A 15,827-nucleotide genomic window follows, 5' to 3' on the forward strand; every position below is an offset into this window, starting at 1 on the left:
GCCTCTTCCAGTGCTGGCCGACTGCCCTCTAGGGGAGTATATATAGCTCCCCAACCCCCATACCTCATTTGTATCATATTCGGGATCTTCTTGTGTATATCAGAGCAGAGTTACACGCCTACATCTCTCTTTTTTTGTGCTGTTTTTTCTGCCTGCGTTTTTTGCTCTTGTGTTCCCAGATTTGGTCATCATCTCCGCTGCATATTCTGACATGGTATCAGAGCCTAGGCTCTAGATAGGTCTTGGGATTTGTGTGAGCAAGAGGGGGGCTGTTTTGTGGCTGATTGGTGGACTGTTCTGGACTGTTCGGGAAGAGGAGAAGCAAGAGGAAGGCGGGCTGATTTGCTGGACAGCCACTTGCAGGTATCAGTTCTTCTTTGTTCCCACCCACCCACCCTTTTCAGAGTACATCCCCGCTATGGCAGATCTGTTTGAGATGGCCGAGAGACATGTGAAGATCCCGACACTCCCCACGTTCCCGGTGGACCGTCAGTTGGACGGGAGCAACTACGGCATATGGAAGGTGATGATGGAATCCGTTTTGGAGTCCTACGATCTCGCCGATTTCGTCGTTGTTGGTGTTCCACGGCCGGAAGTAGAGGAAGGGGAGTTACCGTCAACCCGAAAGGACCGGGAGGCCCAGACGCAGATGTGGGATCGCGTCAACGCCAGGGTCCGTTCGTTTATTTTCCTCAATTGCACACCACAGGTAATTAATCATGTAAAGCACATGACGCTGGCCAGAGGTATATGGCAGCACTTGGCTTCTCTGTACAACAGGGTATCGCCCATGAAGAGGATTTCTTTGGAAGTACAGATGCGGGTTATGAATCCTGCAAAGTCTTCGACGATGCGGGAACACATTAACAAGCTGCAGGCTCTTCAGCAGGAAGTTCTCCAGGCTGGGAAGGAGATATCGTCAGAGGACATGGCCATAACGTTGCTGTCACATTTGCCCTCTTCGTACTCAGCATTTTACTCGTCTTTGATTACCAGTGGCAGGCTCAGCACCATCACGTGGGAGGAGCTTGTGCCCATGGTCCTGGACCAGGAGGAACGATTTACGAACCCTCCTCAGGGTGGAGGTTCGGAGGCCTTTACTGGCCAACGGTCGAAAGGCCGTAACTCGGGCAAGGGGAAGGCTTCATCGGAGAAGTCTTCTGAGAAGATGTCCGACGCTGACCGCGAGAAACTAAAGGCAGAGAGGACCTGTAATGATTGTGGCGAGAAAGGCCACTACTGGAGGCAGTGTCCCAAGCGGAAGACCGAGAAGGGTGAAGACTCCTCAGCAATCATGAAGACTCCGGCTTTTGTGCACCTGGAGGTGATGGACACCGATGTTTCATTTTCTTCAGGCAGGGAGGAGATTGGAGGACTCTCCGCAGCGGATACTCGGGAGTGGATTCTCGATAGTGGTGCTTCCAGGCACATGACTCCTTCCCGTTCCGGTTTACAGGATCTCTGCAGGCTTTCTGGTCATATTCTTACTGGGGATACGTCCACTATCCCAGTTCACAGTGAGGGCAGGATGGAGATAGTTCCCGATGGCAGAGGGGGGAAGCATTCCTCCCAGGTGTTGTATGTTCCGGCACTCGGTTTTCATCTGTTGTCAGTGCATCAGGTTTGCAAGACTGGTGTACGGGTGGAGTTTGATGAGCATTTTGTTGCTCTCCGGGACAAAGCAACAGGCCAAGTGGTTTGGGAAGGTGGAGTGGAGAATGGAGTCTACAGGCTTTCAGCACTCTCTCTCCCAGGTCCTCAAGATTGTGATGAGTGGCAGTATGGTAATAGCTACTCAGGTGTGGATACGCTGCAGGTGCGGGCTTTCCGAGACCAGATGGTGGATAGCTTGCCAGTAGATGGCAGCAGTTGGCAGGAACTTTCCAGTACTGAGGTTGGTAGTTCTTGTGTTCGTGAGTCAGAGGAAGCTGAACAGGTCACTTATGCTCTGATGTCTCGTCGTGTTCGGGACATAGAACCTCCAGTTGTTGAGGATGTTCTTTCCACGGGGACCTTTCGGAAAGCCAGGCAGGTGACAGGTGATTACTTGCAGAAGGAGGTGGTTTCTCCAGGCTTTGTGGTTCCGGATTCAGAGGGGGTGGTTGACAGGTTTCATCAGGTTTCCAGGACTTGCTTGTGCACCGTAACAGGTGTTGATCCTTGTGAGCAATGTGATGTCTCTGTGATTCAGAAGCTGTATGGTTCATGGATCTGGTTGATGGACACCGGATTGGACGGGAGCTTCCTGATGAGGCAGTTGAGCTCTTGGTTGCAGATGTCTCTTTGTGAGGCAGGATTGCGTTTCCTGTGGTTTCTGCAGCATGCGAGGGATCATGGACTCTTGTACACAGGAGGGGGATTGTTGGATGGAGTCCGACTCCACGATTGGAGTGACTCGGTTTGGGGAGGAGATCCGGACACGAGGAGATCTACTTATGCCCGAGGAGCAGTTTTACGGAGCAGGAGGAGGTTACATTGCAGGTTTGGGCTTCCACTGGAGGAACCCATGGTCATCCCGCGGCACTTTGTTCGTGAACAGATTGTTGCTGATGACATCTTGCTGGAGTTCTGTTCGACGGAGGACAGTACGGTGGACCTCTTCACGAAGTCGCTCTCAGGATTTGCTCAGGCGGCACCCCAGCTCCCAGTGGTTGGTCACACAGCCAGGAGCTGAGAGGGGGTGTTAGAAGTCATCTCCTGTCTAGATTTATACACCAGGGCCTTTGTTGTGGGTGTGCCCGCCCTTATGAGGTGTTTTCCCATTTTTCCCCACTCTCCGCATTTTTCCCCTATTTTTCCCATTTTTTCTGAGGCTTGGGAGGGCTGCCAGGACCACTCTGAGGCTGGCCGACTGCATCTGTAGCAGTCGTGGGCTATCTGAGTGCTGGCCGACTTGTTCTGTGCAGACATGGGGCACCAGATGCTGGCCGACTGCTGTTTTTCAGCAGTCGTGGGTTTTGTCCAGTCGTGGGCCTCTTCCAGTGCTGGCCGACTGCCCTCTAGGGGAGTATATATAGCTCCCCAACCCCCATACCTCATTTGTATCATATTCGGGATCTTCTTGTGTATATCAGAGCAGAGTTACACGCCTACATCTCTCTTTTTTTGTGCTGTTTTTTCTGCCTGCGTTTTTTGCTCTTGTGTTCCCAGATTTGGTCATCATCTCCGCTGCATATTCTGACAGATGAAACGCAGAGGAAAAATGCACACCCAGGTAAGGGCGCCAAGTCAACGTGGGTTGATGATTATATTCGATCGAGAGGGGGGGGGGGGGGCTTCTCATATTTATATGAGGTGTTGGTCGGTCAGCAGAGGAGTCGGCTAGAAAAAAAGCGTGGCCCTTTTTGGGCTGGGTTAAATACCCGTTTTGGGTATATTTTCACACATCGAATGCATACGAACCATTCGAAGCTTTGACTTTTCGGAGTAGTCATCTCCTCCAAAAGCGGCATCAAATTGTTTAACAAAACATAATGCTTTTTGTGTATCCCGCTTTCCATGAAAAGTATCAAACTTGATGCTCTTCTCTCTCGGTTTGAAGTCCATCTTGCCGGTTGATGAGCTCCTTCGCCTTCCTTTCCTTTATCTGTCCCGAAGAAGCTGCATCCAAGAGAGTGGGGCTAGGGATAGCCTTCTTGTTTCCTCCACGTGAAATAGATCGGATAGCTCTGGATCCTTCTGCAATGGTGACTCCTTTGGCCCGAAGATAGGCTTTAGCAAGTCCAAGCTCCAAGTCCAAATCCCTCCAAGTCCAAACTCCAAGTCCAAATCCAAATCTTGAATCTCAAAGATGGACGGTGGCGCAAGGAGGTGTAGCCGGAGGTAAGGTAGGTGATGAAGATGAGGATAATCTCGAAGCTTCAATGAATGAGGAGAAGGGAGAGGTTCATGCTTCTTTTATACTTGAGGGAGGCTCTTGCTTTTTGCCAAAAGCTAGCCAAGCTTTGCTTTGCTTTTGTTTTTAATATTTTAATACTAATGAAATATTGCTCATCTTTGCCAAAGTTCTTGAGCTTTTCTTTTCTAACTTTAGGGCCTTGCTTTTTGGCCTTTGAGTTGCTTTTTGGAAAAGCGGCTTGTAGGTTTTTGATCTTGCTCAGTCTCCTCTTTCCAATGGTGGCCTTGGCTCGCGGTCGTTTGACTTTCTGCTTTTGCGTGCTTTTTGACCAAAACTGGTGCTTTTTCATGAGCCAACTTCAAGATCCCTGTTCCAATGTTTTCATCTGTCTATCCATGTGTCCGGGCATGAGTTCCATCATGTGAAAAAGAGCTAGGAGGGCCAAATAGTTACACATGCAATAGGTTGATCATCGTAACGTGCAACCAAGCCTTCTTAATACCTGTGAGTTTGTGCAACTCCACTTAGAGATAGAAAGCAAATAAGAGTCGACACAGTATTGTGTCCGAATTTACCCATTGAAGGGCCCCCCTTGGAAGCAGGAGAATTTTCTTATATTTCTTTGGAGAACTTACAATGAAAATGAATGATGACTGAGGACTACCAAACGCAAGGATGATGTAGACCAAACGCAAGCTGATCTAGATGTTGTCCAAGCTCCGTTGAATTTCTCTTCAATGACCACTATGCAATCCCAGAATTGAGGGATGCACATATGTTGGCTGAATGTTGAAGATGCTCTGCGTGGAAGACTTGGGGATGATGCTGGAAGTATGCCCAAGTGAAGCATAAGGCTTAAGGCACACTAACACTGTTGTGGAACTTGTTTGGGAATGGATCATTTATGCTGAATATAAAGCACTGTTTATATATGAGGTAGGTTGTTGGTCGGTTCATTGCAAGTGCTGTTGGCCAGCAGCAAATGGACAAAATTGCCAATATTACAGCATTAAATGCTGCACAATATTCTGATGTTGTTTTTAAAGCCTGCCGGACTCACTGATGCTGGCCGCCCTGTTTTGGGTGTTCTTTAATGATGGCCAACTGCAGTCCTAGAGCCTTTAACGCTGGCCGACTGCATGAAGAGCACATGTAGACTGCGGACTGGCTGCCCAGGCTCCCTTACGGCCTAGATGCTGCCCTTTATGGGCTGACCATGCCATGGCCTGGCCCATAATCTTGTCTATATGCAACTAATGCAAAGCTATTGCTATAGCTTGACCTCTACATGCACTAACTGATGAATTCTCCAAGTGGGTAAGAGGATTGACACATGTAGACTCTCTATGACTGTGGAGACTGACCTACATAGCTCGTGCCTGACATGTCCCGGACTGGGGCTCACAATGGGGCCACGGCATATGACAAAATATTCGTAAAAAGGTAAATCCAACTGATGAATGATGCATTGATGTAGAGCCAGTGTGTCACATAGCACTCCAGTGCAGGCTGCATGTGACAATTCTAACGTCACAACAAAGATTGGTCAACTTAGTAATGGATAATATTTTTGACAATAATGAGCATGTCTTGAATGCTTTTGACAACTTTGATGGACACTTCACTATTTTCAAGATGGATCCTCTTGCAGATGGTGTTCATATATCTATGAGAGCATTTCATGATTCTTCAATATGGAGAGACGTACAAAAAGTTGACCTTCAGAAGCAGAATTTGACAAGAAAGTTTCATAATAATTCCACAATATGGGACTTGACATTTTGAGCTAGAAGATACAACAGCCACCATTATTATCACCATGGACCTTATTTTAAGTCGGAGGAAATGTCACGATTTGTGACTAATCTCTCTTAATCTCATTAAACTACACCTTAATCACTAATATTAGTGAAAGGGTGTCTTGAAAGGACAAACCTTTCACAAGGGTTACCGTGAGAGGACATGTCTCTTCAAAGAGAGACATCTATTGATCAAAGGACACATCTCTATGTCCAAAGGACATAACTATTCAATTCAAGAGTCACACCCTTTCGTCAGGGATGTGCCCCTTTATTTGTAACTTTTTAGGCCCTATTTAAGAAGGCCTTGTGTATCAATGCAAACAACACAGCTTTCAACTCTAAGTGTCTTTACTTTCTGTATTATGTCTCTAATCATCTCTCCTAAAATACTAATAGACTAAGAAGTCCTCGCAGAATAGGCTGCATTAATTCCCATTCGACTAAATTATTTGAAAGCCCTCGAATGGGAAACATGGGAGTACCAAGGCTGACTCTGCCTCTGCTTTGTAAATAGTCTTGAGGACTCCAATGCCTGCCATGGAAGATGGTCTCTATCCTAAGTGTAGAGATGATGTATGTAGGTAACTGTCTAGCAATGGTGCTGCATCAAACTCTGCAAGGACAATCTCGTGAGGCACCAACATCTTGCTCTGGATCATGGGTTAGATCATCACCTGGAACTATCCTCCTTCGTTCCTCCTCATCTAAGTGTCAAAAGGCCAACTTTCTGTTCCTGGTTCCTGGAAATGTGCCTGAAAACACTCTCTAGGCGTGCGAGAGGAGCGTACTCCCTTGCCACCTGAGTGTAAGCTGCTGGTTGAGCATGGTGAAGATTAAATGTGACATTTAAGCAAATGTATGAAGTGGAAATCTCAACCGGCTCACCTCTGTATGTGAAAGACTGTCAGCTGGTGTGAAGTGTTGAAGAAGATCACCTTGTTTTAGGTTTGCAGTGAGGTCCCTCTGGTCACAAAAGGTTTGGAGTGTCTGGAGATGCCTCTGCAATCCCTCTGCTGAATCCTTCAGCTGTGGACTTGCTTCATTTTACTTGGAAGTGCTGCTTATAGTGTGTGCTGGGTTTATTTTATGTTGCGAATTTACTGTTTGTCTCGTGAAATTTTTTTTGTTTGTATAGGAAGGACGAATAGATGAAAATGGATGGCTACAATGCTCCTACCATGGTTGGTCATTCAAGCCCAATGGAGCATGCGGTTGCATTCCTCAAGCTGCTTCAGAAGGGCCAGAGGCCAAAGCTGTCTCATCAGCACGAGCATGTGTTGTAACATTTCCAACGTTAGTGTCTCAAGGGATGCTTTTCGTCTGGCCTGATGCAAAGGGATGGAAGAAAGCTTATGAAACAGATCCACCAAAGTATGTAGCCTTATGTGACTTTATCAGCAATTATGTGTCAATCATCTCTCAAGCGTTTAACCAAGCTGATTGTTCTTGAACATGTGGCAGGCTACCATCTGTATTTGATGATCCCAATTTCTCAACTGTGACAATCCAAAGGGATTTATTCTACGGGTATGATACTCTGATGGAAAATGTGTCAGACCCTTCTCACATCAATTTTGCACATCACAAGGTAACAATTTCAGTTTATAAGGAGTATTATTTGCTTGGTACAAAGTTGTAGATAATGAACTATGTGCTTTGAGCTCTAGTCTCAAACTTACACACATGGATTTCACATGTGTGTTAAAATATATACGTGTGTGCATGGATGTGCGTGTGTGATCTGAAGTGCTTTGCATTTCGATTCTGGTGTCCTTTAGCCAGATCCTCATTAGGAAAGGGATGGCCATAAAGTTACCAGCATTGAGATATTGAGGCATTTGCTTAGCATTCCATAAAGAGATCTTCCCACTAGTACAACAAAAAAATATCTGCCCAGAGGCAGGTCACAACCCTCCATAGAGGTATAAAGACTGGGATGTGAAGGGGGGAGGGCTCCCTCCATGGCTGGCCGCTCTTGGAGGGAAACTACATCAGCAGAGGAGTTTGAAAAGGCACAGTGGGGTCTTCTAATGCCAGACTATATTGTGGTTGTTCTGGGTGGGGAAGGGACCGGGGCCTGAAGTGTGTAGAAAGGCTGTGCAGTGCTGTTCCATAATATCTGGGCTGCCTTGTAGGTGTTCCCAGTATCCCTGAAGGGTGTGAATGATGTTTGGTCTCCACCGGGGAGGGGGGGGGGGGGGGGGGGGGGGGACAATGCTCTCTGTAGTCTTGCTATGACATATGTACCAGGTTGTATGCTGCTGACAATCTCCCACTGCAGATCCTTGGGGATCAGTGGGTCCAAGGGACCGCTGGGACTTTTGGCAACATTGATGGCAGTGATCTGGCGAGGTGTGAGTCTGAGTATGTGGCCCTTGCATCTGCATATAAGACGATAGTCACCAAAGTCTGAGGTAGCCAGAACCTGTGCCCTCAAGTGTATCAATAGAATTTGAAATCCCATCAATGTAAATTCCAAACAGTGTGCAGTCTTGTATGACCCTGATCGTGCCAATGATCTCCCCAAACAGGCCTGCTAGTACCTGGACCCAGCCGGTCACTTAATCTTACATTGCCACCACACTCTACATCATCTCTGGCAGCTCCTGCAAATGGTCCAAGGGAGAGAAAATTGCATTAATGTCTGCGAAAGGCGAAAATGATCATGAGACCAAAAACACAACATGGAGACCTTTGAGGGTCTTGAGCAAAATTTGTGGTCCACTCAGAGAAAAACTCAAAGAAAAAATTGGCTACCTATGCTGTGAACATGTGAATATGAAGAGAGAGAGAGAGAGAGAGAGAGAGAGAGAAAGAAAGAAAGAAAAGATATATTAACGTCTACGGAAGGCCAGATTGGTCTATGAGACAAATCTGTATACAACCAAGTCCATGTCCTGAGTATCATGGAAAGAAAAACTGAAATGAAAAGCTAATCCTAGTCATATGCAGCTCACTATGCAGTCAATGTCTAGCATACTATAGATGTACAATCATGATAGGTGGTATACTACTAATTCCACCCAGTGGAGATGGTGGGGTGTAGTACATCATACATGGGGCATGGGGCGAGGAGGACTCTTCACATCTGTTGTGCCTTGGTGTAGCCTCTGAACTCTCTCCTCCATAGCTCTACGGTATCGTGCCTGGATTTGGGCAGACTAGGCCTGATGGAGTAGTGGTGGTCTGCGTCCGGGTAGTCGCAGTCTCCTTGCAGCTCTGATCTTCGAGGCTCTTTGTAGTGTGAGCCCTCGTCGGGAGATAGATGATACAGAGGAGGTGGATGTGGCTCGCTGATAGGCCTGAAGAAGCTGGTGATGTGTGGCTGGGATCTCTGGCTCTGCACCTGTAGAAGCCTCTCTCTATGTCGGTGTAGCTCAAGGAGGAAAAGGCCTAAGCATCTATGATCAGGATACTCCATCACCCAGCTAAGTGGGCCAAAACCCTCTTTGAACAAGCAGTGGTATCTCCCTCTGATCTCATAATATACAAGGCATCTGCATATGTAATGCTCCTCTATCTCCACCTCTCTGCTCTGTGGCATAATCTGCATGCTCTGTCCTCTCTAGGGGTCCGTGCTGCTCTCCCTGCCTCAATCTCTAGAGTGTGAGAGGAAACTTTGATCTGACCAACAGTCACCCTCATAGCGTGAGACGTGTGTACATCCATATAGCCTGGGCATCTGACAAATCCATCCTCTGTGAATCTAAGGAAATGGTCTCTGTAGTACTGCATCTTGGTGGGAGGGGGACCCGACCAAGCCTCCCTGGTGTGTATCTAGATCAAATCCTGTCTCAGAACTCTATTCCTCTCCTCTCGGGAGAGTGTAAAGTATGGGGAGTCATCATCATCCTAGAAGGGCGGTAATCTATCCATGTCGAGCCCATGTGCTGGGGGGCACTGCAAGCTCTGCTCTGACGATCTCATGTGGTACTGATGGTTTGCTGCGAATCATCCTAGAGATCATGAGGATCTACAGTCTCTCCATCTGACGGCAATCATATGTGGAGAGGTTAGGGGCCCATACCGGTGTTGCATACATCGTAGCTTGGGTGACTAAGGTGTCAAATAGCCATCCTTTGGTGCGAGGCTCTTGGAAGTGAGCTTGATGACACTTGTCGCTTTCTTCATCAATGCAAGGGCACCATAACCTCGGGTGAGCCTGTCTTGTGATGCCTGTCTCATGGAGAAACGGCTCCCATTACTAGTGAAGGTAATATACCCAATTATACACATGATTCTGTCACCTCCACTTGGCTGCCTCTATATGTGATCATTGTATCTTTCAGAACCCGTCTGGAAGTGTGAAAGATCATAACCTTGGTTTTCCCAAGGTTCACTGAAAGGCCTCTCTCTCTACAAAAATCATCTAAGGCGTTCATGTGGCGCTGCAGTCCCTCCTGTGAGTCAGATATCAAAATGATGTCATCCGCATAGAGTAATAAAGTGACCAAAACCCCTGAGAGTGATGCACCACTCCCTCCTCCTCTGTCTATGTTAGGGAGAGTGGGCAGCCCTGCTTCACCCCCATAGTGCTATGTATCTCCTCTGACAGACCACCTGGGCATCTGGCTCGTCCCGTCACCCTCTCATATAAAGCAATGATCCCCCAGATCATATCTGGATTCTGAAGGCACCCCAAGAGTCTCCAATCTCTGTAGGAGCCAGTCCCGTGGCACTGTGTCGAATGCTTTGCGGAAATCCACAAAGCAACAATAGAGTCTCTGCTCTCGTGACTTGGCCTGCTAAATCAGGCTCCTCAAGGTGAAGATACGATCCAGTGTGCAAAAGCTACTGTGGAACCCAGCTTGTCTTGGAGCACGAAGACCCTCCCTCTTGGCTAGAGAGCTGAGCGCCGTCTCAAGTACTGATCCATATATCTTGGCCGTAGTATGTCCAACCATGAGGCTCCTGTAGTTCATGGGGTCCATCAGGTCACTTGATTTGTGAATGGGGGTAATGATATTCATGCTCCATGTGTGTGGGAAGCCCTCTACAAGTGCCCTGTTGAAGAGATGTGCAAGGAAAGGAGCTATGGTGGTAGAGGCATAAGAGAAGTGCTCACCTTGTATCCCTGTATGATCTGCAGATCTCCCATGATGTAGCCTCTTAAGAGCTTTCTCTACCATACTCGAAGTGAAAAGAATAGAGGTGGTGGGTTGAGGAGGGTAACAGGGACTGATCTGGTACATGGTAGAGGGACTTTGTATAATCATGCAAGGTGGTCGGATCTCCCATGATGTAGCCTCTTAAGAGCTTTCTCTACCATACTCAAAAGTGAAAAAACTAGAGGTGGTGGGTTGAGGAGGGTAACGGGGGCTGATCTGGTACATGGTAGAGGGACTTTATATAATCATGCAAGGTGGTCGGATCAGTGATGGGTGTGGGTGGTCGTGGCTCACGAAACTGCCTCCAAGCCTCTTTTGAGTTAATGCTCAAGAATAGTTGGTGCAACTCCCAGTATTGTTTGATTTCATGTTTCCTCCTCTTTCGAAGAGTCAGAGCTCAGTTTAATCTTTGAGCTTCACGCACAAAGATCTCCCCTAGTTCTTTCTGTTGTTTGAGGTGACCACAAGTCTCACAACACTCGTCGTCATACCAACCATTCTGGGGCATCATCCCTACTTTAGCTTTAGAGGGGGTATGGGTGGTATGATGGAACTTGGAAATGGCAGTGGAGTGGAGTAGATCAGTCAATTGTGATGTGAGTATCTCCAGAGGTGCCGGGGTTTCAGAATGCACAGCGGAAATGAAGACAACTGCTGTAGAGAGCAAAACACAGATGAGAGAGGGAGAGAGAAGCTGTATAAACTCGCTATATACACTGGAAAATCCCGGAAATGATACAATGGAATTGTGGGGGGCTAGGGTGGCCCCAGGCTGTTGGTCGGCCAGCCCATAAACAGCTGACATCAGCAATACATGCTCACGACTAGCAAAAGACACAGTCGGCCAGCATTGTAGAACAGGTCGGGTAGCATAGAATCAGTTGGCTAGCAGTTGATACAGTCGATAGCCAGAAAACTGTCCTCCCACACCGAACAAAAAATGGGAAAATACTATGGAAAGTGAGGAAAAATGGGGGAACACCTAAAATGGGCGGGCACACCCACAACAGAGGCCTTGGTATACTATACAGACAGGGGATGACTGCTAACACCCCCTCTCAGCTCCTGGATGTGGAACCAACCCTAGTGAGCTGGAGTGCTGCTGGAGCAGGATAATCAACGTGACCAAACCGCGTTGCCGAAAGAGATACGAGTTAGGATTTGCAACTGATCTCTGAAATCCAGTCCGTAGAAAGAAGGAATCAATCTTCTGATTCCAAGCCCTGGGAGCCTGCTTAACACCATACAAGGCCTTCCGCAACGTGTAAGCCATCCCCTTTGATCCTGGAACCTCAAAGCCTGGAGGTTGCTCAACGTACACCTCCTCTTGCGAGTCACCATTAAGGACCGTGAATTTTACATCCATCTAATATATGGGCCACTGCTGAGAGAAGACTCAAGAGGCAAGGGCAAGAACGGTCTGAATCGTGGTCATCCTCACTGTCATGCCAGGCCGCTGAGCATAACCCTTAGCCACAAGTCTAGCTTTGTGCTTGTCCACCGACCCATCAGACATATACTTGGTCTTAAAGACCCACTTGACACCAATGACTGACCGTTTTGACGGCCTCGGAACCAACTCCCAAGTTTAATTCTTCTCTATGGCATCCAGTTGCACTTGCATGGCTTTCCTCCTCCAAGTATCCTGAGAAAGAGCTTCCTTCACGGAAGTGGGCTCTTTGTCCTGCATGATATGAGACATCAAAGCATAGTTTACTTGTAAGAGCTCCGCTGAATGGCTTTTGTCACGAACTCTGTGCGATCTTCGAGGTCTGTCCTCTGTGGTCCACTCGGAGGGAAGCTTGGTAACACCTGACTCCCGAAGGGTGTCTAATAACCACCTATTGTCCCGCTATCGTTCCCTTGTCTCCTGGGAAGGAAACACTGAAGGGATGCTTTGGAACAGATGCGATGCTGAACTGATGATGAAACGCAGATGCTCTCCTGTTACCTGGGAAGGAAACGCTGAGGAGATGGATGCGTTTGCTGAAGATGATGGACTGTATGCTGAATGCTGATGCGTTGGCTGGATATGCTGCTCCCAAAGCTTCCTGGAGGAGATGCGTTGGAGAACACTGGGCTGAATGCTTCTGAACTGATATGCGCTGACCTATATGCTGAGATAAGAGGCTGAAAGCGCTTGATGAACCAGATATGATGATGCGTTTCCATTTATAGACGGGTACTGATGCTGGTCGGCCAGTGTTGTTGCAGTTGGCCAGATACTGAATGTCCACGACTGAATATTTAATACCATAAAATAGTATAAATACTGGTCGGCTGATGTAAAATGCCCATAAAATGCCTGATGATGTCTATGATGCTAAAATGATGCCATGTCACTGTACACCTGACTGGTGTGCACGTGACATTCCCCGCTGCTAAACTGTTGCTGGGTGGTATACCTGGCAACCTTCGACTCCTCTGTGATCCTTCTCCTCCGAACCACTGCCCCCTTCTGTCTTTTGCTGCCGGGACTGAGGCCGTCTGCAGGAGTGAAATCCTTCGAGCCAAGACTCTATGTACTGCGGGAACTGAATGGCAAATACCTGAGTCACCCTTGACCTGCCTCTGGAAACCTTTCACCTACCATCTCCGTCGTTCTTGAAGCTCTGAACCTCCTGAGGCGATGTTGGAGCAAACTTCCGTCTTCTGTGGAAGAGAAACCCCCTGCTGCTGCCAGTTGAAGCCTTAAACTTATGTCCTCCTTTGATGATGGATGTCATTCTTTCACAGAGAGTTCATGGGTAAACATGTATGCAAGACTAACTGCTAAGATGTCTGCTATGCAAGCCATGTGCAACCCTATATGCTGTGCAAGAATGCAGATGGATGGGTTACTGATGCAGACCTAAGGGAAAATCCCTAAGGGTGGCTTGCAAAATTTTGAGAACTGGGTTTAATTGTGCGGAAGCGATAAAAATGATGTCTGACTGAATGACTGATGAACTGAACATGCTCTAAGGCTGGTTACCCTGTAACGCTCTGATACCAATGTGACATGTGAGAGCTTAAGACCGTAGTAATCACAACCTTAGTCTAACTAAACTGCACTTAATGATGTTTAAGAGATAGACAAATATGTGTCAATGCAATGCAGCTATATTAGATGATGAATGCGGTTACAATGAGATCCAAATGGATCTATACTGCTGAATATGCTGATATGCTGAAAATACTATTGTCCCGCTATCTTTCCCTTGTCTCCTGGGAAGGAAACACTGAAGGGATGCTTTGGAACAGATGCGATGCTGAACTGATGATGAAACGCAGATGCTCTCCTGTTACCTGGGAAGGAAATGCTGAGGAGATGGATGCGTTTGCTGAAGATGATGGACTGTATGCTGAATGCTGATGCGTTGGCTGGATATGCTGCTCCCAAAGCTTCCTGGAGGAGATGCGTTGGAGAACACTGGGCTGAATGCTTCTGAACTGATATGCGCTGACCTATATGCTGAGATAAGAGGCTGAAGATATGATGATGCGTTTCCATTTATAGGCGGGTACTGATGCTGGTCGGCCAGTGTTGCTGCAGTTGGCCAGATGCTGAATGTCTACGACTGAATATTTAATACCATAAAATAGTATAAATACTGGTCGGCTGATGTAAAATGCCCATAAAATGCCTGATGATGTCTATGATGCTAAAATGATGCCATGTCACTGTACGCCTGATTGGTGTGCACGTGACAGATACCCTGTTATATAGAGAAGCCAAATGTTGCCAAATCCCTCTGGCCAGCGTCATATGTTTTATATGATTAATAACACGCAGATGAGAGAGGGAGAGAGAAGCCGTATAAACTTGCTATATACACTGGAAAATCCCGGAAATGATACAATGGAAGTGTGGGGGGCCAGAGCCAATATAAATGGCCCCAGGCTGCTGGTCGGCCAGCCCATAAACAGCCAACAGCAGCAATAGATGCTCACGACCAGCAAAAGAAACAGTCAGCCAGCATAATCTCAGTCGGCCAGCACTGTAGAACAGGTCGGGTAGCACAGAATCAATCGGCCAGCAGTTGATACACCCGATGGCCAGAAAACAGTCCTCCCACACCCAACAAAATACTATGGAATGTGAGGAAAAATGAGGGAACACCTAAAATGGGCGGGCACATCCACAACAGAGGCCTTCGTACACTATACAGACAGGAGATGACTGCTTGTTAACACATTCATCCCCAGTTTCTGCCCATTTCTGATGTCCATTTGGTCCCCTTTTGTATGGCCCTTGCTTGTGGGCCGGCCACCCCTTTTTACTATTTTTCTGGGATTTTTCCCAGCCATTCTGGCATTTTTATAGTCGGCCATGTCCAACAGCTCCAGTCGGCCTGTTTATGAGCTCCAATCGGCCAGCACTTTCCCGCTATAAATAGTGGGTGCTGGCCTCTCATTTCTCATTCAGTCTTGTACATATTTTGCTCCCTCACTTATGAGACTAACAATGTCTCTTGCTTGGGACTGTTTTGGTTCAGTATATTCAGCATAGTTTGCTCCATATCTCTCTCTCTTGCACTCTGTTCAGCACATTCTAGTGCCACTCTGCTTCCGCTATGTGCACTCTTTCATGGTATCATCGCTCCCGGTTTAGCAACCTTTCTGCTGCCCCAGATTCAGCCCTGTTTTCAGCACCTACACCTCTGCATTTTCTTCCAGATTCATAGCTTTTGCTGCTGCGTTTTCTGGACAGCACCCTGCTGGTCGCTTTTCCTTCAGATTGGCTTCATCAATTCAGCCATCTGGCTCTTGTTGATCAGCGTTTCATTGCCCACTTGGAGATTGGACTGCAGGCGCCTGTTTTCTACAAGACAACACTTTCACTGCTGTGTTTTCCTCTCCAGTGGCCCTTTTCCTGTGCAGAGGGGGCTTGTGGTGTTGCAAGCTTTGGTGGCACTCTTGGTACCTGTGAAGGACACTTCTTCTTCAGAGATTGTGTGTTTTCTTGAGGAGAGCCCAAGCTACTGTCTTTGTTGTTGCCTTTACCTCTTGCACCCTCTTACAGCATATTCCCTGGCCCTGTGTGGCTACCTTTTCTCTCTATATCAAATCCGCATTTTTTTTGCTTCCCTCTTCTAG

General features: G+C 47.4%; 1 protein-coding gene across 1 annotated transcript in view; it reads left to right on the top strand.

Moving 5' to 3' along the window:
* The window catches only part of LOC147615737 (pheophorbide a oxygenase, chloroplastic-like), a 41,361-nt gene that overhangs the window by 18,620 nt on the left and 6,914 nt on the right, over nucleotides 1-15,827 (top strand). The window contains exons 2-3 of the mRNA XM_086778320.1: nucleotides 6,776-7,011; nucleotides 7,102-7,228. Of these exons, the coding sequence (XP_086634446.1) occupies nucleotides 6,776-7,011; nucleotides 7,102-7,228 (363 nt within the window). The remainder of the gene's footprint in view (nucleotides 1-6,775; nucleotides 7,012-7,101; nucleotides 7,229-15,827) is intronic.

The sequence above is a fragment of the Cibotium barometz genome, chromosome 39 (assembly GCF_041138505.1).
Source record: "Cibotium barometz isolate CiBa-2024 chromosome 39, ASM4113850v1, whole genome shotgun sequence".
NCBI classification, from domain to species: Eukaryota; Viridiplantae; Streptophyta; class Polypodiopsida; order Cyatheales; family Cibotiaceae; genus Cibotium; species Cibotium barometz.